The 26,148-nt window shown below is 39.0% G+C and overlaps 1 protein-coding gene across 1 annotated transcript; it reads left to right on the top strand.

Moving 5' to 3' along the window:
- Nucleotides 1–393: 393 nt before the first annotated feature.
- Nucleotides 394–6,381, top strand: cnpy3 (canopy FGF signaling regulator 3). The gene is made up of 6 exons (XM_085450605.1): nucleotides 394–644; nucleotides 1,336–1,462; nucleotides 2,721–2,817; nucleotides 3,609–3,731; nucleotides 3,836–3,953; nucleotides 4,314–6,381. Exons 1-6 carry the CDS (start codon nucleotides 542–544, stop codon nucleotides 4,604–4,606), a joined length of 861 nt encoding a protein of 286 aa, XP_085306731.1. The 5' UTR covers nucleotides 394–541; the 3' UTR covers nucleotides 4,607–6,381.
- Nucleotides 6,382–26,148: the final 19,767 nt, after the last annotated feature.

The following is a 26,148-nucleotide window of genomic DNA, read 5'->3' on the forward strand; positions in this document are numbered from 1 at the left end:
TATTGTTTGTTCCTTGTGTTATAATAATAAAATAATTAAAATGAAAAAAATTAAGTAATAAATATAAAATAATGTATTATAATAATGTTTATGATGATTCAGTTTGTTTGACTATCCACTCTGTGCAGGCAGAAAGCTTATTAAATGTTTAAACTGTAGAGATACAATAATGTTGCTGCTGTAAAATCTGCATTTTGTCCTATTTGAAATATAAATCTAATGACTGTAGAAAACATTGGATGATACCAAAATTTGCAGTTTTGCGCAGGAGTAGCGCTGAGTGATACCTCTTGTCTTCCAGCAGCTCTTCGACCCTCCTCTGCCTCTCATTGGTCGAGCTCCTGCCACTGCTTCTTCTCTGATTGGTCCGGAGATCCCGTTGTGTAACGCCCTTAGCGGAAGTGATCGGTCGCAAGTGAAGCAGCAGGAGTGATGATACAGAGGAAGGCGTGAAAACAGGGGAAATAACGGTGCTCTGCGGAGTTGTTTGAAAGTCAAATAAGTTTTATGACAAGATAAAGACTCGGAGAGAGCAGACGGGATGATTTTAGTGGCATATTTGTCGTTTTTTCTCCTAATTTCCTCGGTCGGAGCAGCGAAGGATGGGGACGATGACTGGGTTCATCTGCCCAACAAATGTGAAGGTAAGGCGGCTTGTGGTGCTCAAAACGGGCTCCGAGGACCTCTAAGAGTCCTACAGCAAATAGAGAAGTCATACTGCAGTATTTGTATATATAATACACGTAGTATATGTGCTAAGTATAATTTCCACTCTGTGTGGGTTCACACTGTTTGTGGAGGAAGTCGCACTGAAACAGGATTATGTGAAACATTAAAACAGGAGTGCTGTTGGGCTTAGCTAACATTTCACATTTGTAAGCTTTGCTTTTAGGTTTTTGCTCTTGAAATTACTCCATTGGCCATTTCTTAGCATCAATACAAACACTACCCTGTAGCCTTGCTTTTAAATTAAAGGTGCTCATTGTAGGTATTTTATTTTGAAAATCCTGATACTAACCCATCCCCTCTCATAGCTGCTGTACCACCTGTCCTCTGCCAGGTCAGCTTTGCCTCTTGTCCGAGGGGTGGACTCCCAACTCCACAATGCTGGACTGCAGGTGGAGTTGGGAACCTACTCTGAAATGCAAAGGAAGGACTACCGCCTCCACCTGCAGTCCATGACAGTGCAGGTGGAGTCCATCTGTGGGGAAAAGCACACTTTAAATGAAACAGAGAATCTCGATGACATCAGTGACCCGATGAGTTTAACTGCTTTGTTGAGACATTGTTGAGGTTTAAAGGGCTTCTTCTCATTGTCTCTGTTTCCCTTTCCAGTCTGCAAGTTTGTCAGCATCGAGATGAAGTCGGCGTTCGAAGAGACGGGGAAGACAAAAGAAGTCATCGATACGAAATACCGCTTCATAGACAGCAAGGGGGCGTCGCCGATCAAATATGTCAAGTCGTAAGTTTGAGTGTGTGCGCACCTGGTACCGGGAAATGGAGCGTAAAAAAATAGGAGTCCGGTTTCAAAGTAGAAGTGAAAGCTGCTCTGTGTGGAGGGAGAAGTATGCCTGGCTGATTCTGGATCTTTCTCTAGCCCTCAGAGACAGACGGCAACAAGGGACAGGAACTTGGTCAGGTTCAGTTCCTGTGCAGAAACTTATTATAGAACAGGGAAGCTGCTGAAGTGCTCTGGGTGGTGTGTGAGAGCAAAGCTCGATGGGAGTTTTAATCTGAAAGCATCACAGTTTTAGGACCTGCTTTTAAAAAAAAAAAAGTGTTACAATATTCTAAATGTGGTTGTGAACATGCAGGTTTATGTTCAGTCTGCAGAGCTGACATGTGTCAGACACACTTAACTCACGATGTTTCCCTTTTTGTTTTTTTGATTTAGGGTAAGTTGAAAGGCAGCATACGTCTCATGTCTGGACATGAAATATAACGTTTCTGCTACAGTCAGCAGGACTTAATCACAGCTGTATTTTAGTGTTCACCGTGATCCATCCATCACATTTTGTTACAACCACTTATCCAGTTCTAGGTCGTGGACGGGGACACAGAATCAGTTTTATTGAATTTATAGCACCAAATCACAACAAAAGGTCCCTCAAGGTGCTTTATATTGTAAGGTTTAAACCCCCACAATCAGCTGGCCCCCTTTGAGCAAGCACTTGGTGATAGTGGGAAGGAAAAACTCCCTTTTAACAGGAAGAAACCTCCAACACAACCAGGCTGAGGGAGGGTGTCTCAGGATGTTTTAGGATGCAAGGCGGGCTAGTAAACAAATATGTAGGACTGTTTTTTTCTTGTTGTTCTTTCTAGTTCTTCTAGCAACCCCTCAGCTCAGACCCTGAGCTGAGGGGTTGCTATAAAGGCCACTTTACTGTGGATCATTTAGTTATCACCTCAGGATAAAACCATAGACCTCCTTTAAGTATAAGGGTACTTTCATAGCATCCAGGATACCAGCTGAGAAATGCCTTTAGTGTGGAGACACGCTGACACGAAAACAAAGAGCATCGAGGAGCAGAAAACTTAAATGAAAAAACTCTGTAATGTTACTTTGACACGGTCCATAAAATGAAGTCAGCTGTGACGTGTGATCAGGTTTTTGGTTCACAGACAAAACAAAAAAAGGGCAAATCCAAACAGAAGGTACAGGGAGAAAAAAGCTTTAACTCTGTCGCCTGCTGGGATGTTTAATGTGTGTTTCTCCTCAGAGACCTGAGATTCATCGAGGTTGTAGAAAATGTGTGTCAAAGGCTGCTGGAGTACAATCTGCACAAAGAGAGAAGTGGCAGCAACCGTTTTGCCAAGGTCAGTGTAACGGTTATTTTTAAACACCCTGGATGTGACGCGTGACACTTTCTGCAAGAATCAGTATTTTTAGGGTTTGGTTTTCAAGCATCTTGTTTTTCAGCTCATAGTTTACAACACGTGAAGCTGCGTGTTTGTTTCATAAAATGTTTTTTAGCTGAATGTAGTCGTGCTGTCACCGTTGCTTCTTCACATGTAATGACTGCATATTGAGCTGTTCTCATTAAAACCCTGAAAGTTTTTCGATCGGCTTTACTGTTTATGAAAACTGCTGAAAATAAAAGGAAATGTTCACAAAAACTAAATTCAATGGAAGTTGAACTCCGACCATAGACGTCTTCATCTCGGTGTTTGAAACTGTACATGCTGACTGTGAAGCTTCAGACTCTAGTTGTGATCCCAGGCAGTTAGCCAATGAGCTTACCGCAGATTACCCTCTTTGCTGACACTTGGAGAACAATAAAATTATACAGTGATAAAACTGGATTAAAGTTTCATTCAGTAAGACCCCAAATAAGTGACTGAGTCCTTAAACTCACTGGGAAAATCTTTAGAGGTCCAATCAGAGGGCTGTTTTCCTAATTTTTGGAGTAGCGGTGGCTCACAGGTAGAGCAGGCCATCTGCTAATCATCAGGTCGGTGGTTTGATTTTAATGCTCAGTCTGTTGCAGCAGCAAAACAGCACATATCGTCATCAGTGTATGACGATGATTGTTTAGCTTCTTTTTAACGTAGTTTGGTTTCTATGCAGTCGTCCATATTTGTAGTTTTAAATGTGTCGTCGGGCATAGGGCATGTCGGAGACCTTCTCCACCCTGCATGGGTTGGTGAATAAAGGAGTGAACGTGGTGATGGACATTCCCTACGAGCTGTGGAACGAGACGTCAGCTGAAGTGGCCGACCTTAAAAAACAGGTGTGTTTATATATTTATTTAAACATTCCCAAAGGAACCAAAATTAAACTCCAAACATGGTCAAATTTTCATCTTTTAAATTTAATTTGTGTGTGTGCGGTCAGTGTGATGTGATGATAGAGCAGTACGAGGACGTGATTGAGGACTGGTATAAAGGAAGCCAGGAGGAGGACCTGACCACATACCTGTGCGAGAAACACGTGCTCAAAGGACAGGACAGAGGTAACGCTCGTACACACAACTCTGATGTTACATCCATGTTGTTGTTTTTTGTAATTCATGATTCCTGATTGTTTAATTTTGCACCCCTTTCTTTCCCTTCTCACATGGCTCCCTCTGGTATTCACCTGAGTTTTTGAGACCTTTACACCATCAGTGTAGTAAAGAGCAAAATAAAAACAATAGAATTCTCAATGACAAAACAAATATTGTAATTACAAAAATAATAATAATTTTGAAATCAAAATAAGTGCAATAAAATAATTGTCGTGACTTTCAGATTTGTATATTTCTCTTTGCCTTGCTTTCTGTTTTCCCAATCTTATTTTCCCGCCACGCTTCTCCTTCCATTTCTCTCTCCAGCCTGCCTGAACGAGAACTGGAAGAAGGGAGACCAGGCAGCGATTGCAGAAGACAAGAAGAAGAAGAAAAAGAAGAAGGGAGGGAAGAAGGGCAAGGGCAAAGGTGAGGAAGGAGGCGAGGGAGGAGCAGACGGCAGCTCGGAGGGAGAGAAGGCGAGCAAGAAGAAGAAGGAGAAGAAGGTGAAGAAGAAGAAAAAGAGCAAATCTCCGGTGGAGAAGACGGACGGAGGGGTGTCGTCCGACGAGGAGATCCAGCCGCAGGTGCCTCTGTCTGGGCAGAAGACGGAGCTGTGAGTCCTGGATGTGGATCAGTCATCCAGAGTGAAACCTGCTGAGACAAAGCAGCTTCTGGAAGTGTTAAAACTGAGGTTCAAGTCATTGAAATCCTGTGCTGTTACATGTTTTGAAGTCATTTTTCAGGTTTCAGGAGGGAGAAATCAGATGTATAATCAGTTACGTACAATATTTCGCTCCTTTTTACCCCCACTTCAGTCATTTAACGGTTTTTAGTAGAGTCTCCATTGGAACTTAAAGGATGATGTGGTTATCATAGCTTGGGACCAGTTTTTCTATTGGTATTCATAATGTTTGTACTTTTGAGGCCACAAACGTGAAAAAGACTTGAATTGTGATTTCTGGGCTCGACATCATTCTTAGACCAAAAACATAAACACTTTAGGGATACCTGAGAACCATTTCTCAGTATTTATTGACAAATCATGAATTATCCTGTACTAATACATCAAAAGAAAGTCTCTAGGTGCACTCTGTATGAATGATTTTACAGTAGGGCTGTGCGATATGACCAAAATCTCATATCCCGATATAAGAATTCTATCGTCCGATAATGATATAAATCACAAAAATGTAACATTTTCTGTAAATTCTGTGAATCTCGGGCAGCTCGACTTGCGGGAAGTGTTTCCAGCTGCGCGTCATGTAGCTGGAGTCGAGTGTTTTAACCGATGCATGAAACGATACATTTTTAGACATAAGTTATAACAGCCGCCGTTTTCTAAAATAAATATAAATATAAATGTTTTTATATCGTCATCCGATATATATCGTTATATCGAACAGCCCTACTTTACAGTGCTGTACACAAACTACATACAGAGTATAAACCTGTGTGAGTCGCAGGGCGTCCACGTGTTTGGTTTTCCGTCTCTCGGTTGGACGTAGGTGTTGATTCACGTATTTTGTCTTTCTCTCTGCATCTCACGTTGGCAAAAACTTCAATCGCAGCTCCGAACTGAGACTCTCTTTCACTCATGTTTTTAAATATTTTTGTGCCCTTTACAGCTGTAGATCTTTGACCCTCAATGAGCATTTTATTAGGAACACCGACATCTTTGTAACTTTGACCAATCCGCTACACTTTCAGTTATTGTAGAGCTGCGTGAAAATGTTAAATGATATTGTGTAAATAACAAACATATTATGAAATGACTTTTTAATTCTTTCTGTAAATAATCTTTCCACCTATGTGAGCTCGTATCTCAGGATTAACTTACTAAAAAGACACCATGTATCAAGGGTACAGATAAATTTGACTGATCAGCCTGTTTGCTGTTATGTCAGTGGTGTTATTGTGAAGTTTTCAAACGTTGTGTCCAGCTGGTTCACCTGTATGAACGAGCAAGCGGGCTGCCCAGGTGTTCCTAATAAAGTGCTCTAAACAAATGATTGCTAATCCAATGTTAAAGTTTTTCTTTTATTTCTCACTGTCCTAATTTTTAAAGCCCTTCCACAAACTGATGTATTAGCTGAAATGCCCCTTTAATTAATAGATACGTGTGGTACTGATTTCCTGTTTGCTGTACAAAAAGCTGCTATTGAAGGCCTGTGTGTGTTCGTGCTGCCGCGTGATCGTCAGGCTCCTGAACTGAAGACGATGAAGGATTGTGCGTCTGTTTTTATGCATTTTCTTAAGAGTGAACGTGTGTGGGTGTGTGTTTTTACGAGATTTCTATCCTGAGGTTAAAATGCTGGCTGTGTTGTATTGAAGTTGCTTTTTGAAACCACGAGCAGGCGCATCAGTGGATTAATAAACAGGTTTCAGAACTCTGGATGTGTTAGAGATATTTTTTTTAATGGATGTAATGAAGCTTTCAGTCTGTTATAGTTAAAGTTTCATACAATTATTTTAAAATGTGCACCTGGGAGAAGTAGTGTTATCTTTTCCTTAGTCGGCTGTGTGGGCGTAGTCCACTTTTTCAGCTACCAGAGGGAGCCAGAGTTAAGGACTTGCTCTGTTAATGATTTTCCAGGTCCTGCAGTCAGGCAGTCGTTTCTTCAGTCTAAGGAAGGAAGAACAGATACAACATACATCATGTTTTTAAAGTAGTTTTATCATTCTGACTATTTTTCCATGCATCAGATTTTTATTCAGTTAAAGTTTGGATTTCATTATTTATTTGTTATCATTTCAAGTAAATGTTACTGTTTGACTGAACAGTTGTACACAGTTCCATATTTTCACCCACAAATACTTTTTCTCTTCTTGTAATATAGATATAAATAAATGAATAATATTTAAAGGAAAAGGCTATTTTCTTTCTAAAGCGTACATTAACAGACTGGTATAGATTCAAGGTGCTGTACCAAGAAGTCAAAACAACATAAACGCACACCATGATTTGTTGTGTTAATTTTGTAACCCAGCCATCGAGGCTGCTTGATTTGGGTCAGTTTGGGTTGTTTTCTGGGGAGCTGGGTAATGTACTGTAACCCAAAGTGCTGGGTTGTTTTTCCAGCTTCACACTCAGATGAGATGGTCCATAAGTTTTTGAGCAACAACAAACTGTTTTTGTAGTTTTGCTTCTGTTCGCCACCACAGGGGATTTTATTTCAAGAAAATATGTAATAAAAGCGCAGACTTTAATTTAAAGGCTTTTACAAAAGTGCAACATTAGTTGTTTAGGAACTACAGATACCTTTTCCACACAATCCCCATTTTCATTGCCTCAAAAGACAGTGGCACAACCGACAAGATGTACCAGGCGAGGCCTGTTTGCTTCTTATTTTATATAAGATAATCAAATTGAATGAAGGTCACAGTTTTGGACATTTAGCTGTGTAATGTAACTTATTATAAAAAGTTACATTTCATTATACAGCGCAAATACATTACCCCGGTTTCGATATAATGTAATTACTTTTGCAAAATACATCATATTTGCATTGTTCTATAACATTACTGTAAGCAGCTAAAAATAATATAAAATAAAACTATTTTTTCAGAAGGCCCAAAAGGTAACCTCTTCCATTAGCAGATTTGTAAAATTGTAAAAATGTAATTAAATACACTCTGGAGATCTGTGGAAGATTGCTTCAGCTACTGAAAAACAAATGCCAGGCAGAATTAATTAAATTTCAGTTGTCTCCAAATTTTGACATATTTCTGAGCAATTCAAATTTTAAGATACCTAAACGACTTACAGACGACATTTTCTTTTCCATTGGTGGAAACAATCTTCCATAGAAACCTGTTTAGCAAACAACAAAAAAGGTACAAGTTGTCTCATTTGTTTGTTTGTTTGTTTTTAATTTTGTCTGAAATTAAAAATCATCTATTTAAAAAAAAATGCTGTAAAGTGAACTTTTTGCCTATTTTCGGCCAACGTTTTAGCAGACATTATCGAATTCAAAATAACTTGCAGTAAAATGGTTAACTTGCCTAGCAACACGGCAGGGCTTAGTAAAATTTGCAAAAGCTGAAGAAGTAGCTAAAAACTTTTTTGGCTGTTTTCACTGAGATCACATTTATTTAGCTCACAATCAGGACAAGGCAACACTTTATAAACAGCTGTCAGTTTTTTACTCACTTTTCTTCTGCTTTACAAAATTGGTAGCGCTCATTGCTAGTTAATCATTTCAGTCTCTGCCATTATGTCTTAGTTCTGGTTAATGGTGTATCTACACTGCAATCTTCCACAACCTTTCTCACTGACCCTTCTGTTGATGAACACAGACTACTGCTGAACACCATCAAAACTTTGGACAGCTCAGTAGTGGACAATCATAGGAGAGGTACTTACATTCTACAACTATCACAATAGTATCATAATAGTTGCAGAAGTAGCAGAAATGCTCAGAATTTCAAAGCATGCTCTTGTTTTGATGTGTCATATGTGACAATTTGTTGTGTCGTCGTTCGCCACAGTTGTTAACCGAGTATTTGATTTGTGCTAAGGGTAAAATGCAGTCTGAGCTTGATTCCCCGGACTTTTGGGAAATGTGCAGAGCTTTAAGTCACATATAAAATAAAACCAAACAAGCATGAGTCTTCATGCTTGGATTCAGAAATAGTACCTTTTTCTAAGTTATATTTGTCATCAAATTAATCTTAACAAAGGATGTAAATAGTCCTAAAAGGACACAACCGTGGACACTGCTTTGTGTTTTTAACATGCTTTACATTCAGGCAAGTCAAGTTTGAGTTCTGAGTTGGTCAAAATGAAAAAAGGGACACCAGTAAATGTCCTTTTAATTTGTGATCTGCTCTTATTTTCATGAGCTTCACCACTCTTTACGTAGCACTGTAAAAATGGAAATGATCAATATATTACAAGTAACGAGTGTTGCTGAATTTTGTGATGCTGTTTGTGTGGCTACTACAGATGTATTGCTGCATCTGCCACCTCCATGAGAGTGGGTTGTTATCTGGCCTCTGTGCCAGGCTGTTATTATTTTATGTCATAGCCCTTATTGGATGCAGTAATTTGACTTAGTTTGACCTCTATCGTGACATGAACTTCCTCTTTGTCATTTTCCTATTGTTTATTTATTTTTTTATTTTTTAACAAGTCCTGTCCTATACAGATGGTGTTTGCTTGTTATTAATTCAAGCTTTTGTGCTGGGAAAACTGTGTACAGGTGTTTCAGCCCTTCATGGTGCTATTGAGGACAAATCCAGTCCACATCGTTTAATGCTGGCAGTCAGTAAGGTGAGTAATGACTGGCCAGTAAACTGGTGCATCCTCAAAAGTTTTATGCTATGTCATGTTATCATGTTCTGTAGCCAGTGGGAGCTCTTTTGGTTGAGGTCCCGGTAGGGTGACCAGGTCCTAGCAAACGTTTGTGCTGGACGATGTGGAACAAGTTACTAAAGTTATAGAGTGGGCTGAATTTTTAATTTATCTATCTTTGAAAATGTCTTATGAAACTAAGTAGAACATAAATCTTGTGTCTCATGTGGAACACTTGTGTATCCTCCTCTTCTGTTTCACTGGTAGCTGATGATCAGCAGTTTTCAGGTCTTTGGCTTGCAATGGCGACAAGCCAAAAAAGTCACATGATTCTATTGAGATATTTGTTCTCCTTTATGTGATGTTTTCATGATTTAAGTTGTTATACACCACCTGATTTATTAACAAAAAATCACTCTGTTTCACTGGGCTGCCTTATAGGGCACATTCACCATGGCATTGTTTAGCTTAAGCTTGTACAGTGTCACAACTTTTGCTGCATGAGGTTTTCTCCAAATTATTCTCAATTTCAGCCCAAAGTCTTCAGGGAAGAACAAAATCAATTCATAGGAAAACCTGGTCATTCAGTGTATTTATGTTGACATGAAAGAAGCAATGGGTGACCTCATTTTTAGGGAATGTTGCGGAAGCTAGGCCTGAAGTGTCCCAGTTTATACAATCAATCAATCAATCAATCAATCAATCAATCAATCAATCAATCAATCAATTTTCCTGTAGAGTCCTGGTGGAGCTTAGGGCCACAACACCACGCTAATGGACTCTGTTCTGGATCGTTCTCTTCAGCTGGGTCCACGTCATTCTGGCGGCCTTCACTTCACTCTCGACAGATCTTCTCCACGTCTGTTTGGGTCTCCCCACTTTCCTTTTTCCTTGTGGGTTCCAGTCCAGTGCTTGCCTTGTGACTTTGTCGGATGGTTTTCGGAGTGTGTGGCTTATCCAGCCCTATTTTCTCTTCTTGATGTCTTGACCGACTGGGTTCTGGCTGGTTCTCTTCCACATGTCTGTGTCCGAGATCTTCTCAGGCCATCTGATGTTAAGGATGTGTCGCAAGCACTTGGTGATGAAAATCTGTATCTTGCTGGTAATGGTGTTGGTCACCCGCTACATTTCGGACCCATACAGGAGGACTGCTTTCACATTGGTGTTGAAGATGCGGATCTTGCTGCGCTGGGATAAGGCTTTGGAGTTCCAGATAGGTCGCAGGGAGTTGAATGCAAGCCTTGCTTTGTTGATCCGGCTCCTAACGTCTTCATCTGCACCACCATCTCTGTTGACTATGCTTCCTAGGTAGATGAAGCTTACACAGTAGTCACTAAACGTGGTGCATCTGTCTTCTTACCTTGATACAACCAACATTCTGGAACAGGGTAAATTTGGGCTCCTTGGACCATATGACCTTTTTTTCCAGTTCAGTTCAATTCAGTTCAGTTAAGCTAATTCAATTCATGTAGCATCAAATCAGAACAACAGGTGCCTCAAGTCAAACAAACAAGAACAAAGAGAAAACCCCAACAATTATACAACCCACCCAAGCACTTGGCGACGTTGGGAAGGAAAAACTCCCTTTTAACGGGAAGAAACCTCCAGAAGAATCAGGCTCAGGGTGGGGCGGTCATCTGCTACAACAGATGAGGCTGTGAGAGGTTCTAAAATCCAATCTTCATTTTCCAGATCACATTTCTTCTTCCAAGATAATAGTCCACCACGTGCATTGAACAGTTCCCAGGTTTAGTATTTTCATCTGTCTCCTTAGTTTTCTTTGCTTGATGCAATAATTTGTCTTCTGAAATGGAGTAACATGACCAGAGGATGTCTTCTCGTGTGATTATGGGAAACTACTCACTGCATCAGTTAATGTTGCCAAACAATGGAAGATCCTTACTTATTTGATTACTAAATCCACTTTAGAGGGATGCAGAGTGGATTTACTTGTTTTTGGTTTTTATTAGTTTCAGGATTTCCTTTTATTGTTACATATTAGTTAGTTAAGAGCAGTACAATAATATAATAACTAATACAAACAGTCAACAGACAGTCATGTACAAATTTCCAGTTTCAATAGATTTTGTTTGTGGTGGAAAGATTTCATTAAATTTGATGCAACCTATATAATCAAATTCATATTGAATGTGTCAAATACACAATCATACACAGCATGACATGCAGTGCAATGGAATCATTCATTGTTTCTTTTTTGTGTTTTACACCAACAAAAAAAACATTGATCATAACTGAAAATAATCATTTTTTCTTATTTACAAGAAAAACTATTTTTTTGTTAGTTTTGATTAATTTAATGCTGTATCTATATGTTTCCTGCTTTATTTCCTGCAAACACTCTATGACCTATAATGTTATCTTACTGAAGATACTGACGCACCTGACACACCTACACACAGCTTGACTTCTGAACAAACCAGAAAGTGTGTGACGCAGTACCTCCTTCAAACTGTAGGTGTCCCCCCATCATTAAATGGGCCAATAATTTTTGTCTCACCTTGCACTGAACTGACCAACAGCTAAATCCACTTAAGCTGAGACAAAGTGAAATGGTGTGTGTGTGTCTTTCTGATGCACAATCTCTCCATCAGCTTTTCCTCCCTTTTAAAAATCAAATCCACATACACATATTTTTGTGTGTAGTAACTGTGTGCTTCATGGTCAAACTAAGGTATCAGTCATCTTTATCTTTTGGTTGGTAGGTCTGTGTGTGTGTGTGATAGAGAGTGTGTGTGTTTGTTGAAACAAATAACATTTATCTATCTTTACATACAAATATGTGTTTGCTCTAAATATGCCTATGTATGTGTCCTGCATGAGAACAATACTGTGTGTGTGTGTGTGTGTGCGTGCGCGTGCGTGCGTGCGTGCGTGCGTGCGTGCGTGCGTGCGTGCGTGTGTGTGTGTGTGTGTGTGTGTGTGTGAGGTCCTGGATGTGTTTATTTGTTGAATAATTCACAGCTGGGTGTTTATAGAAGACTCTACGGCCTCAGAGCTCCAATAACACAGGACAAATATTGTGACACACACACACACACTTTATCAGCCATTTCAGGGTTGACAGTTTATTTGGACACTGTGGACGCTGGAAATGGAATGTACAGACACACACACACACACGTGTATGTGTACCCACGGAAGCTTCTCAGTGTCTTCATATGTCCCATATCTCCCTCTTTGTCAGTCCCTGTGGAGGCCAGTGATTGTGTCTATGTACAGGAAGTCGGCTTATATGGAGACACATGCAGCACACATTCATTTATTCAACGTTCACTGATTTAACACCGTGGTTTGTTCCGGCAGATAAAATATTCAATATCAAGTCACAAATGACACATTTTTTCTTATTTTATTTGAAAAATGCAAAAAACGATTCATTAGGCAGATGGATTGAAATAGCGATAGTATCGATATCAATGCTGATATTGGTGTTAGACTGATATTAGTGCAACAGGATTGATACTTTGTTTCTACGCTCAGCATGTAGCCCACTGAATTGTGTTCATTTATTTTGATTGTTAATAGAAAGTATAGCTTAAATATAAACTATCTGAACCTTTTTGTGTTGACTGTCACGTCTATCGTTATTATAGCTTGTGGCACATTTAAACAATTGTGAAAGGTAGAAATCATTGATGTAGGGGTCATTAGTATGTTCAGAATATGCAAACTAATAATTAATGATCTCAAAAATCATGTGAAAATGTTCTCCTCTACATAAAACAAATTTATAAGATAAAAGTATCCATATCAATATTGGTACCTTGTATTTACTTATTATTACACTGCTACCAAATTTGCAGTATTGCACAGCACTGTCAGTTACTGAGTGGTTGTAACGGTCACTGTAACAGACATGCCATGCCAGTGAAGTTTCATCATTGCACAAATTACAAGTTCATCATATTTATGTATTCAAGACAGAGATATCGTCACAAAAAACATAATACTATGTTTCAACTGTTTTTAAGTGTCTTAGCTTCTCATCACAGTATCTTTGAAAATTAAACTGAAAATTGAGCTAAAACTAAACAGATAAAATTCACTCACTGTCATCTCTAAATGACACTTTATTTGCTTATATGCCAATATCAGCAACAAGGCCGATGTATTGAAGCATTTCTAATAATAATAAATTCAAGATCAAGCTTTATTATTGATCAGCGTTCTCTCATTTTTCTCCTAATATTGTTTTGCCGGGTTTGGTTTTTAAGAGGGCCTTTTTATGCTTTTTTAAAAAAAAAAAATTAAAACAAAGCAGATTTGCATGATTCACAGTTCAAACTCAATACAGTTCAGTTTTTACATAGTGCCAAATCACAACAACAGTTCCCTCAAGGCGCTTTATATTGTAAGGTAAAGAGCTTACAATAATACAGAGAAAACTCCAACAATCAGATGATCCACTATGAGCAAGCGCTCTAGCACTTGTTGATAACTGTGTTGTTTGGCTCTATGTCTGAACCTGAGCTTTTGTGTGTTCTGACTAGAGATGGACCGATCCGATATTACGTATCGGTATCGGTCCGATACTGACCTAAATTACTGGATCGGATATCGGAGAAAAATAAAAAATGTAATCCGATCCATTAAATATCACGAAAGCACCTCACAAAACTTGCAATACGCCGTAACTCACCTCAGAACGTTAGCACGTTGGAGCAGTATGCATCACGTGATAGAGCGGCTGTGGCATGCGGGACCTGTCGGTGCTCTGGATAGCATTTGGAGCTTCGCTAGCAACCCGGCATTTCATCTCCGACAAAGTTATCCCCGAGAGAAGTAAAGCAAGTGTGTAAGTCCATCTCTGAATGTTTGTAAAGCATTCCTGCGTTAAGCTTAACAAACGATATATGGAGCGACTGCCTCTTCTTGCTGCTACTTCAATCATGAAACTGCTTAACGATCAGCTGATCAGCTTTTCTGTCGCGAGTCCGTGTCTCTTGTTTGCTTTTGGCCCACTTTGCACCAGAAAGAGGAAACCAGCGGCTGAACAACAGCAGCACGTTTAAGCTTGATCAGCTGTTGTTAGAATGTATTTAATATTACTTTCTACTCCAGGATCTTTTTCTATGTAGCTGACGCTGGTAACTGTGCAGGGGCGGATCTAGCAAAGTTTAGCCAGGGGGGCCGATAGGGCATTAACAGGGAAAAGGGGGCACAAAGACATACTTTTCTTTCTTATTCTCATTTAAAATGTCAAGCTTTTAATAAATAATTATCTGACACCCAAAGTTTTAATTTGATGCAAAATGAATAGAAGTCCATTACTGTATATAGTAACTATTAAGTCTAATATATATACCCTAGTAAGCTATAGTACTTTTTCCTTTGGGAAGGTACCATCTGTGCAGTCTGCAATTTTGTTGAAGAAAGATGTTGAATCTATTTAATATTTCTTGAAAAATAATTGATTTCTGTGCATTTTTTTCACACTGCATCAAATTAAGGTTGATTACGTCGATTAAGCATCATGAGGTGGAGCGTGAGGGGTGGTTCCCTATTTTTTATTTATTTATTTTTGTTGTTGCTGGGAGTTGGAACCCTATTAGTTAGGTTGCTTAATATTTATGCTAAGTACTCTTTAAAATACCAGAATAGGGAGGATGGTGTAGGTTTAAGTTTATTAGATTGATCAGTATTGCTGAACTATGAAACATTTTTTTTGCATACAGGTATAACAGAATAGCTTTAGTGTAGTTGTTGTTTTAAACTTGAGTATGAACTTATACAAAATGCAGCAAGATATTTAAAAAACAGTTTTGTTGATTAAAAAACACTATATCGGATTCATATCGGTATCGGCAGATATCCAAATTTATGATATCGGTATCGGTATCGGACATAAAAAAGTGGTATCGTGCCATCTCTAGTTCTGACCTAGTTATTTTAAACTTTGGCCATGTTTAATGGGATCATCCACCGCTGTATCTGTGTTTGTATGACAGAAAATAAGGGAAAAACACAGTAGGTCCCATATAGTGTGTTTGTATGTGATTCCATGTAAAAGCTAGAAAATTCCATCGTGAGTGTGAATAGGCAGACGTAACTATAAATTTCTGTTATTCTTTGAATCATAGGATGTAGCATACGAAGGAAGTCTTGCACTGAACTGAACGTCCTTCACCGAGCAGCTGGTGGAAAAATATCACCCCTGAAAGACACACACACACACACACACACACACACGGCAACACTGTTGTGTGCTCGGTAGTTGTTTGGTGATGGAACAGAGAGAAACGGTCTGCTCTAATCTGGAGAAAATGAAACAGACGTTTGAATGGAAATATTGATTCTTCCTCCAATTTCAATCTTCATCTGGTATTATCTGTCCCCCACTCTGTGCGTAAATGTGTGTGTGATATACAAGCTTACCTTTCATGCTATCTCTCACAAACCCTCAGAAATGATTTTCTGTCCCTTGAAACAAATGCACAGTTACTAATAAATTATATATTTATGCACCTATAAAGTGCTCTAGACTTTTTGTCTCTCTGTCTCTGAACTGTGTGGAGAGGAGAGGAAGTAAACCAGTTTGCATTAATAGCTCTGTGACAGCCACGGGTGTTTGTAGAGCACCCTAAAAATGTGCATATCACAGCTGGAGTTACAGTATCACTGTGCAGTTTATCACAGCTCTTTTCTCTTTCACTGTCTACTTTACTGTATCCACAGCTTCTTATGGATGACTAAAGTACAGGGATGAATGTTAAAGGCGTTCAGTTTTGTGTCTCTGCAGCTATTTCTCCAACACACCTGGTCAGTCACTTCTCACAATAAGTACCGGTGTTGCAGTTTGTTAGCCAAGCTAGCTAGGATTAGCTGATCACTAAGATCTGCACCATTTCATCTTCTAAAAACCAAACTCTGCAGTGTTCAAAGCGCTAACATCCAAAATTCCAAAACCAATGGATGATGCTACAATGGCTACCTCAATCTTTTGTGCTGTTTGCGATATTAGCGGCTAGCTAACATCACAGACATTAGCTAGCTGATAGCTATAATATTAGCTGCTGAAAGGAAGCTGTGCAGTTATTTAGCCTCACCGTCACCACCAAAGTTTGTTTTAAGTTTGTCTGTAAAATTGATACAGAGGAGAGAAATTGTAAAATTTGCAAATATTAATAGAATTCTTAAATCAAAGGTTTAAAAATTGAGACTCGCTATTTAGCCTACCAGTGAGTAATATTAGCCTTTTAGCCGTTGGCAAGCAGTGTTGGTCAAGTTACTTGAAAAAAGTAATCAGTAACTAATTACTGATTACTTCCTCCAAAAAGTAATCATGTTACTTTACTGATTACTTATTTTCAAAAGTAATTAATTGCTTAGTTACTTAGTTACTTAGTTACTTTTTAAAAACACGATTTACAACCTGAATAGGTGATAAAGCGATAGATCTTTCATCCCAATTCTACTTTTTCTACATAATCCATCATACAAAATGTAATCAAATGGAAAAGTCTCTTTTTAAAACTTGTTTTATTTTTTATCTTTTAACTTTATGCATCAAGCAAAAAATTAATTATATGCAACATTCTCTGACTGGAAGAAATTTGTTTAACATTTAAACTTATTTTCTGCACATTCCAGCACATAATTTTTTTTTTTTTGTGTGTTAACACTCACTCTTTCAAATAGATGCAAGTAAAACACAGCAGAAAATAAATAAAGTCAAAGACTAGCGGTCCTTTTGCTCTATTTTCACCTGTAAAGCAGGAATAGGGTAGGCGGAGGTTTACCCTGGTGCAGGTGACTAAAATTTCTAAATTTTAATTGAGATGGCAGACACGACGGGCTAAAAAAATGTTTAAAAGATGTCAAAAGCAAAATGTCTAAAAATTATCTGAATAAATTATTTGACCACGCATGAAACAAAACTAAATAGTGACTAACAAAATTAAACAAAAGTATTTAAGGAATAGGAAATGATGACAGTAACCTGTGAGTCCAAAAGAAATCTCATTCATTATTTTTGGCCTACACCCTGATTAGATATTTTTTTAGAAAAACTAAAACTTAAACGCAGTATAAAAATATTGTGTTTAGTTTCTGTATGACTGAAAATTGCATCCATTTGTGCTCCAAATTGTAAACAAGAAATCAAAATAAACTCCAGAGAAGCATTTTTTTTAACCATCCTTTTCTTTCCTTTTTAAAAAGAAAAATCAAGTAGCTTAAAAATAATCTCTGTCAGCTCGGATGTTGACATTGCGGCTATTTCAAACTTGTTCACATCAACACTTTTAAGCCAGAGCAATAAAATGTCATCCTTCTCTCCAGCTTGCTGCGATGTGACCTGAACGTGACACAAAGGAAGTACAAACAAAGAAGGTGACAGTAATTACAAGAGAGCGGAGAAATGTTTGACAGTGAGAGGAGGGAGTAAAATGAAGAAGAATGATGTGTGTGAAGGAGTCAGGTGAGATTTATAAAAAAGAAAAGTGATATTCTAACCCTGGATGGCCTGGTAGAACAAACACCATCATGTCTAAAGGTTAAAATTCAAATCTTTCACTGGCTCCCCCATTCAGTCTAATCTGTTTTCTTCTATTTAGTTTGCTGGCAGTTTGTTGTGTTTCCATGTCACGCAGGTTAAACAGGAGACAATCTGGCATGCTGTTTGTCCCAAACCTCTCCATGTACATCAAACACTCCATTACTCCCTATTCAGGAAACAGAGGGAAGGAGAAACAGATGACATTCAAAGAAAACTGCAGAGAAAACGGCAAACTGAAACAGAAATTGAAAGAAACACTTATTATCAATCGGTTCCTCCTCCCTTTTTTATTTTTCCTGTGAGTGGACAGCTTCAGCGCTCCAATTCATCTTCGTTCTCCTCACAGCGGTGTGTTCAGGGAAGGTCAAAACCCGGAAAATAGGCTACACACCAGGCATTTTGTCACCAGACACCCTTCACCTGCCTCCCAACGCCAAGGAGCCGCACACAACTGGGACACAGCTTCAGCCAAAAATACATTAGGTGGAGTGGAGCAGCACCTCTGCATGCATTTGCACCCCATTCGTTCTGCGTTTACGCTGCATTTGTTGTCCTTTTGGAAGAAGCAAAGACTGGGACGAGGTGACATTTAGTTGCTTTTAAGTTTAGAGAATTGTGCTAAATTACTGTGTCCATCCACATGTGTAGCAGGGCAGATTAAAAGTCATTTAGATTTCCTTAGACTTGATCTAAGAAAATCTAAATGACTTCATCCTGTATATTTTCAAGGCAAACTTTTCACAATGTGTTTTTGGTAAATCGCAGGAGGCATTTATCAGTTTGTTTGGGTCAAACAGTTATATTGTAGCTGTTGACAAAAACTGCAATAATTCTGGTAATTTTGGAAGTGAGTATATTAAACAGTACTTCCCAATCAGATAATACTGGCATACCATGTTGGCAACCCATTATGGCCTAATTTTTTGAAGCTTCTGGTTGTAGACAGCAGATATCCAAGCCTACCTGGTTTTATGTATAAATTTATTACAGCTGCGCTCTTTTCCTACAATCAACCTATTCTTCCCAAAACTTGACTCGTCAGCAGATCTCTGACTAAAACTGAACTACAAACAGAAACCAGAAAGCCTCTCTTATCATAAATCTTCTTTATGTGCAGATAATGTTTTAGAGATTATACTTGCAAAACCTGAATTTTGTCACTAAAATCTAGGCTCATCTGTTTAATGTTCTTCTGGACGCTAATGAACATGTTAATGTACAGCTTGAACTTCCTGTTTTATTCAGTGAGACTGTTCTGTCGATGTTGACTGCCTTTTGTTCTGTTCTCTGTCAAGATGATACCCGCTGCTTTGATAATGTTGAGGTCCGTGCTCTGGGGGAGGCCAACCCATGACTGTTATGCCTCATCTCTGATTAGAGTAACACTTACTCAACTCAACCCTACTCAAGTTTGGTCACTTTCCATTACAACATGGGTAGAGTCGCTCTCATGACTCCACGAGTGACGCCATTTACTCACCAATCGGTTACATGCAGTCAAAAACATTTACTTTGAAAGCGAAATTTGTGTTGCACCCTTCATTTTCACAACTGCTTGGCTAGTAGTTAGCGAGTATTTGTTGACTAACATGGAAAAATTGCAGGAAACGGTGATCTCCTAGCAACCAAAGCAGTCACTCAGAGAATTTTTTGGTCAGCGGATACATGTGGTTGTATCATATCCAATAAGGTGGACAACACAATGATGTCAGAAACTACAATAGTTGTCTTTCTGACACAACCCATTTAAACAATCATGGGAGTCGCCCCCTGTTGGCCATTAGAAAGAATGCACTGTTTAAGGCGCTTCCACGTGCAGTCTCTATGGATCCTGTGTAGTTCAGCAAGACAAGGTAAAGGATCTGTTTGGTATTGTGGCGATGTTTTTGAAGATGTGCTGGTCTGCAAAAAGAGCCTGATAGCATGTTGTGTGCTCTCATCACACATCTCACAGAGGACATTTCCCCATTCTCCCCGCAATACTCACAGCTAAGCTGCTGACCAAACAGTCCTGAGTAACACTGCTAACAAAGCTAGCTTGGTGGCAAATGCATTGCATTTGTCTGGTGGTAAAATGAGGCCGAATCCTTGAAGTGCACACAGGACATAGGAGCACAGTAGTGTGTTGAAAGAAAAAAGAAACGGCTTGTGAACAGAGACATGCATATTCATAGTGTAAAAAAAGTAACCATAAAGATGTGCTCTCCAAGGATTTTATGACACTTGTCACAAAAAATAGATGCTACAAAGCTCTTCTGTTAGTTTAATACTCATGCAATTTGGAGAAATGCACCAGGGAGAAATTTAGGTGCTAACATGCATCTCCTCCTGCGCAGATATTAGCTCATAATAGAAAAATTAAACTTCTTCTGTGGTCGAATAAAGCAGTGAAGGGAGTGTCAGGTCACATTTCCAAACACACCCTGAGTTTCAAGCCCCGTGGGGACGATTCAGCAACGACACTAATGGCAGCCTGCATGGCATTTAGAGCAGAAAGGTGTGACATGCAAGCCTTCACACTCGCTGCCTGTCACACACATTTGCATACACACTCATCTGCTCTCCTCGGGGCCTGCCATTAATAACAGCTGACCTTTGCACGTTTAGGCTGTGAAATGATAGTAAAACAGATCTGAGGACGGCACTCCCTTCATCTTTCATCCATCCATCTCGCATCCATCTTTCTGATCAGATCATCCCTCCGTCCATCTCCCTATCACTTCTGCCACATATCCCTTATAATTATAGAGGCTGTTTTGTTTAGTTTTGCATTGTTCAGTCTTTTCCTGGAATACAGAACACAGCATCCTTTATGCTGATCCAGCCTGTTGACAGTAATTTAGTCTGCAGTAACTTTTACTACAATTTAATTACTTCCTCCATTTATCAAGCAAAACCGCCCAATCACTCTCTGACTCCAGCTCTCGTATTGTTTGGATGTGATTAATTTCTGTAGTCATAAACAGCATACAGAAGAAATGCTCCAACATACCGGACGCTCCATCGAACTGTCAGTTTTCCATCTGATGTAAGCCACAAATATTTAGATCACCCCTCCAGATAAGAAAAGCAAAGATGTTTGAGAAAAATGTAACTTTGGGCACCTTGAATCTACATCCAGGACCTTTAGCAGTTTCTGCTAGAGTTCCAGTATGGTGCTTCTTTTTTCCAATCATCTTATGGTGCTTCCCTCCCAGTATGTTCCCACTAGAATGGAAAAGTACTGTCTATATTTTATATAAAAATAAATAAATAACTCTGTGCTTTGCTAGCAATTATAGACAAACTTGGTGACTGTTGGTGCATCAGGCTTGACAGCAATTATATCACGCTTCAATAATGTTATTGTTTCTACTCTGAAAAGTAAAACAAATACTGTAGGAGGACTTCATAACACTGATATCCTGGATGCTGAGGAGGGCTGAGTCAGTGGTTAAAAATAAAGGAGTGTAAAAAAGAACAAAAGAAAGAGAGAAATTGAAACAGCAGAATATTTTAATACAAAAGTGTTCTGACTTTTGTTTGTCTGGACTTCCGACTATGAGACTTGTATGTTACATTTTTAAATTTTACAAATGAATCTACGTCGAGTTTAGAAATAATCTAATTACAATCAAATGTTGTATCGTTTTACATTAAAGTGCTAAAAATTGCAATCACATTATTTTCTAACGTTACCAATCAAAACAAAAGTTCTGCATAAAATGACTGGCCAAAAATAGACACTGGTCAAATAATTAAGTTTAAGGTTTTTGTTCATTTTGAAGTTTGGTCCAGCCATTAGCTCCATTGGTCTGGCCATCTGCCCCTCAGCCCCATGCATCCACTTATCCAGGTCTTGTTTGAGAGAGCAGCGGTCTAAATAGAGATTCCCAGCCACCACCTACAGTTTTTCTTTGGGCACACCAAGGAATTCCCAAATCAGCTGGCCAGACACTATCATTCCTTTAGAACATGCCTGAAATAGAACCTCATAGAACCTTGTTTTGGAGGTTCAGATGTCTGAATCACCTCAAGTTGTTTCTTCAGACTTCAGACTTTGAGGAGCTCATTCTCATCCAAGCTGCTTCACACTAAATATCAACATGCCCCAGTCTTGCATCTTGTTTATATACCTGTAGAAACACTGACACCACACTCGTGAACAGCCACACTCTGGATTTCACTCACTTTGACAGTGTGGGGAATTGTATTCCAAACACGTCTGAAGCTAGCTGTTGAAGCTAAACTGCCCTGTGAAGTGGCTCAAAGAGGTTTCAGCTTGTGCCTAACTGTAACCATTTGGTGAGACCATCCCTAAATAATTAGACCAGTGACACGGACAAAAAAGTTTGTGTTTGCGAAAAGTTTTTTTTTGTCCAAAGTCGACCAACTCTTAACTTGCTGTGAAAACTCATCCCTTCAACTAAATTCAAAGTGATTTTTCTTGGCATAAAAGTTGAAAGGACGCAGCTCGGCCAGACTCGCAGTTCTCAATTGAAGTGAAAGCTTTATTTGGATGAAAGAGCACAAGAACAAAAAATAAATATTTGCCAGTTTTGTTTCTCTCAGTTCACTTGAAGCAGTTCCGCTTTTGCTCAGCTCCCCTCTCTCTTCCAGAGAGGTCGATGAACGACAGGAGAATTTCTTTTCTGCCGCTGCTCTCTCCTTAGCTCTCCATCTGCTTTTCAGCTCGTTTTGCGCTCGAGAACCAGAACACAAACCAATCCTAAAACCATACGAGATGGCCAGCTGCTATCTTTGTAAAGGTCAGCAAAGAATCCAAGAGCATCCAGCTAAAACAACACACATATACACTGAATCCCTGTGGATCAATTTCCACCTCACCAGCCCTCATTCCACTTTTATTTTAATTCCTCCTTCCATTCTCCCTTCTGCTTTCTTTCTCACGTTCTTTCTATCCTCATCTCTCTCTTTCTCTCTCTTTCTCTTGTCAAGTGTCTGTCCTGCCTGCCAAGCTCCTCTTGGTCTGTTTGGAGAAAAACAAAAACACAGTTTCTAATTTGGTATCAATTTGTGTCCAGTTTTGTCATTGCCCTATGTGTGAGAGTCTGAGTGTGCGTGGCTTTCTCATTTTATTCCCATGATACCATATGGGCCACACACACACACAAATACAAACACACATTCCCACCCCCAGAATCGCAACTGACAGAAATAGTTGTTCCAGCATTTTGGCCGACGTCATTCACATCCTGTTGTCCGTGTTTACATCAGTGTCTGTGTTTATCTCTCTCTTTATCTCCCTTATGTTTTACATCTGAAATAATCAGTTTAATTATGTTTTTGGACTCGTGATTATTTTATCATGATTCCATCCATCAAGTTCTAAAACTGTTTAGTTGTACTGGAACATTTTAAATGGACAACAGACTCCCTTAACATTGCTTTTTAAAGTCACACCCTGTGTCCTTGGCTATCTTATATCAATATTTGTGCACTTGCACATTTGGTACAGAGAGTTTTGTTTTGTGTGTGTGCATGTGTTTGTGCATGTTTTGTTTTTTAGGCTATCTAGCAATCTTAGCATTTAGCTTGTGAGTGGCACTATTAATGATGCTCGTTACTTTTTCATATACTTTTTTCATGAAAGGTAACCTGTATTTTACACATTTGACATAATCTCAGTTCTTATGAGCATCAAACTGAATATTAACATAACTTAATGTAAAAATGGCCTTCTTTATCGATCTGTCATTTTGATCCTGAAGAGAGAAGTGGAAATGTGAAGCAGACTATTGGTTGTTGGTCTTGTGGTTTATCACCAGGAAATGAGGATGTAACACATAAACAAACTTTTTTTTTCTTTTTTTTTTCTTTAGCTAACTGCTGACCTCAGATAACCACTTGCAAGCCTAAACATCAGGGTTTTAAAAAAAACAAAATATGTTGATTTGTTTTAGGCATAATCATGTATCTTAATTAAGACTGTTATTGTGCATCAGTTTTATGAGTATACAACTTAAAATAAGTAATTTTTCCATGTGAAAAAGGTTGCACATGATATGGTGTTTACCCGAGGTTATAGCTTACATTCATGTCCTTGGCCAAATTTTTTTGATGACCTACAAATTTTTTTGAAGGCTGTTCCACATAAAGTGTAATTTATCATCCCGCAAATGTGTCTCCTACGTGGAGATAGTGGGGACTCTCAAAGTGGAGCCAATGAGAATCGATGAGGGAACTGACAAAGAATCAAATCAATAACTGCTACTGATAATGGAATCAAAATAGCTACATTCGTGTCAGTTCCCATCCCTACTGACAGCTGAGTTCACTTGTAAGCGAATAACTGTTTAAAAAAAAGTGGCTGAAGTTGAGACTTTTTGTTTTTAACACTCAGTTTCGCTTCAAGTCTTTGTATATTATAACTTCATTCTTCTTCATGGCTGGCTCATGGACTAACAGCAGCACAACCAATAGTGTCCCACAGACCAGTTGCACCACATAGCGGTCCCCAGACTATCAGTGGAGTGTAAATGTGCTAATCTAAACCTTAAATTCAGCTTAAAACACATGCAGGTTATTGCTACACATCATTCTCGTTTCTATTTGAGCTGCTGAACATGTTTTAATACTTAGATTAGAGCTTCATCGTGCATATTCTCTGAAATAAACTGCCAAAAAAATCACAAATTCACAGAAAATCCCATAAATCACAGAGAAGTTGGTTATGTGCTAATGCTAATACACGTCGATTGTAACTAACTGATCCCAGAGCAGTGAAAGAAAAGCCAGTGGCAGCTTGTGGGCATGGTATTTTTCTATCAATTTTCTGTCAAAGACCAGAGAACCAGAAGAAGCTGCTGTTCTCTGGGTCTGACATTGCTAACGAGGCATTCGTGTGCTCATCCAAATACTGGCCTCACTTACAGATTTCAGTGAAATTAGAGGCAAGCAGAGCCCAGCTTGTTTCCAAAGACACATTTTTAAAGGTGGCTGCAAACAGGCCAGAAGATCTGTAGAACTGACAATAACAGATGCAAGGAAAAAGAATGCTTTTGTGTTGGCACGTGTGTATTAATTGTTGCCTATAAATTGTCCTTTAATTGTTTTTAGATTTCACTGGGCAAGCACAGTCTTCCTTGCTTGCCCTGCGAAATTGCTACTGTTGTGTTGTCCTAACAAATTAATGGGATTCTAAATACAAGTAGAGAGGGTTACATTACATTAATTACATTAAGCAAACAAAATAATCATTTACACATTTAATTAAAATGTTAATGCATCTATGATTGACAGATATTTGTCAGATAAATATTGTGGTGTTATTTGTATACAGTTATTGTGACACCTCTAATTGAGATGTTTGGCCAATAGTAACCAGAAAAAACAACCATTTCCATATCTTTGCTAAAATAGGTGCTTAAGTGTAAATTTTTTAGTTTTTAAATGGTCTTTTTATACATCTGTAAGGCCCAGAGCAGCAGTCATTTTGGAGTCATTTCTGTTTACTTTACCTTATCCTCAAGTATGCTCTTCATTTATCTTTGTGTTGGAACCAAGGGCTCTTGTGGTGAGAAATTGTTTAGGAGCGCAATCCTCAGATTTCCCTCATTTCTTCTTCTTCCTTTGTGGGATTTGCAGTGATGACCTCGGGGTTCAAATCCTCCCCCGCTTCTCGTGTTCTCTGTGCTTCTGCTGTCCATTTGTCCTCTATGGAGATAAACTGTTGTTTACACTTCAGGCCACATCGGAAGTCAACCATGGCAAGAGGGATCTGTCTGTCTGTTGGTGTCGACTGCATGTGTGCTTGCTGTCCTTAATTTGGTCCTCGCAAGACTAGATAATAAAAAAAATCCCTGGAAGTTAACAAGAAAGTACTTAATGGTTTGGCTAGTGTTGGGAAATGGCAGCTTTGTGTTGTGGTGTGTCTGTTTGTGTACTTATACTCTCATGTGGACATCAGTTTGTGACCTCAGATGTTGTGTATAGACAGTATTTGTGTGTTTATTTGCTGCGTTCTTCTTTCAAGCATATTTGCACACATTGATTGCATGCGTTGTGGCCCATTTTAGGTTGTGTGCATCTGTGTGTGCGCGTGTGGCAGGTGTTTTGCGTCACCACCCACCATCCATCAAGTCAAATGGGCGAATGACAGGAAGAACAAAAACAAATCCCTCGCTCGGGCAAGAATAAACGAGTGATGCCGACCAATGACAAGTGTTTATTGTGTGCGTGTGAAAGAGAGAGATGAAGGGATGTGTGCGTGTGTGTATTTTCGGCTGTACGTATATGATTGTGAGATTGTGTGGGTGAAATTGAAAGAGAGAAGGACAAAGCAAATGAGTGTTGAGAGACATGGAGAAAGGAGAATGGGATGGTTTTTTTGTTTTACCAGTTCAGTA

Source organism: Copadichromis virginalis, linkage group LG3, assembly GCF_057382275.1.
Source record: "Copadichromis virginalis isolate Kocher_CV1m ecotype Utaka linkage group LG3, C_Virginalis_male_GT1.1, whole genome shotgun sequence".
Classification (NCBI taxonomy): domain Eukaryota; kingdom Metazoa; phylum Chordata; class Actinopteri; order Cichliformes; family Cichlidae; genus Copadichromis; species Copadichromis virginalis.

Excerpts from the sequence above, each read along its gene's own strand:
- cnpy3 (XM_085450605.1), top strand. The coding sequence starts at position 542 with ATGATTTTAGTGGCATATTTGTCGTTTTTTCTCCTAATTTCCTCGGTC. Across the intron at positions 2,818-3,608 it reads GCAGCAACCGTTTTGCCAAG|GGCATGTCGGAGACCTTCTC; the intron begins GTCAGTGTAACG and ends CGTCGGGCATAG. Across the intron at positions 3,954-4,313 it reads GCTCAAAGGACAGGACAGAG|CCTGCCTGAACGAGAACTGG; the intron begins GTAACGCTCGTA and ends TTCTCTCTCCAG.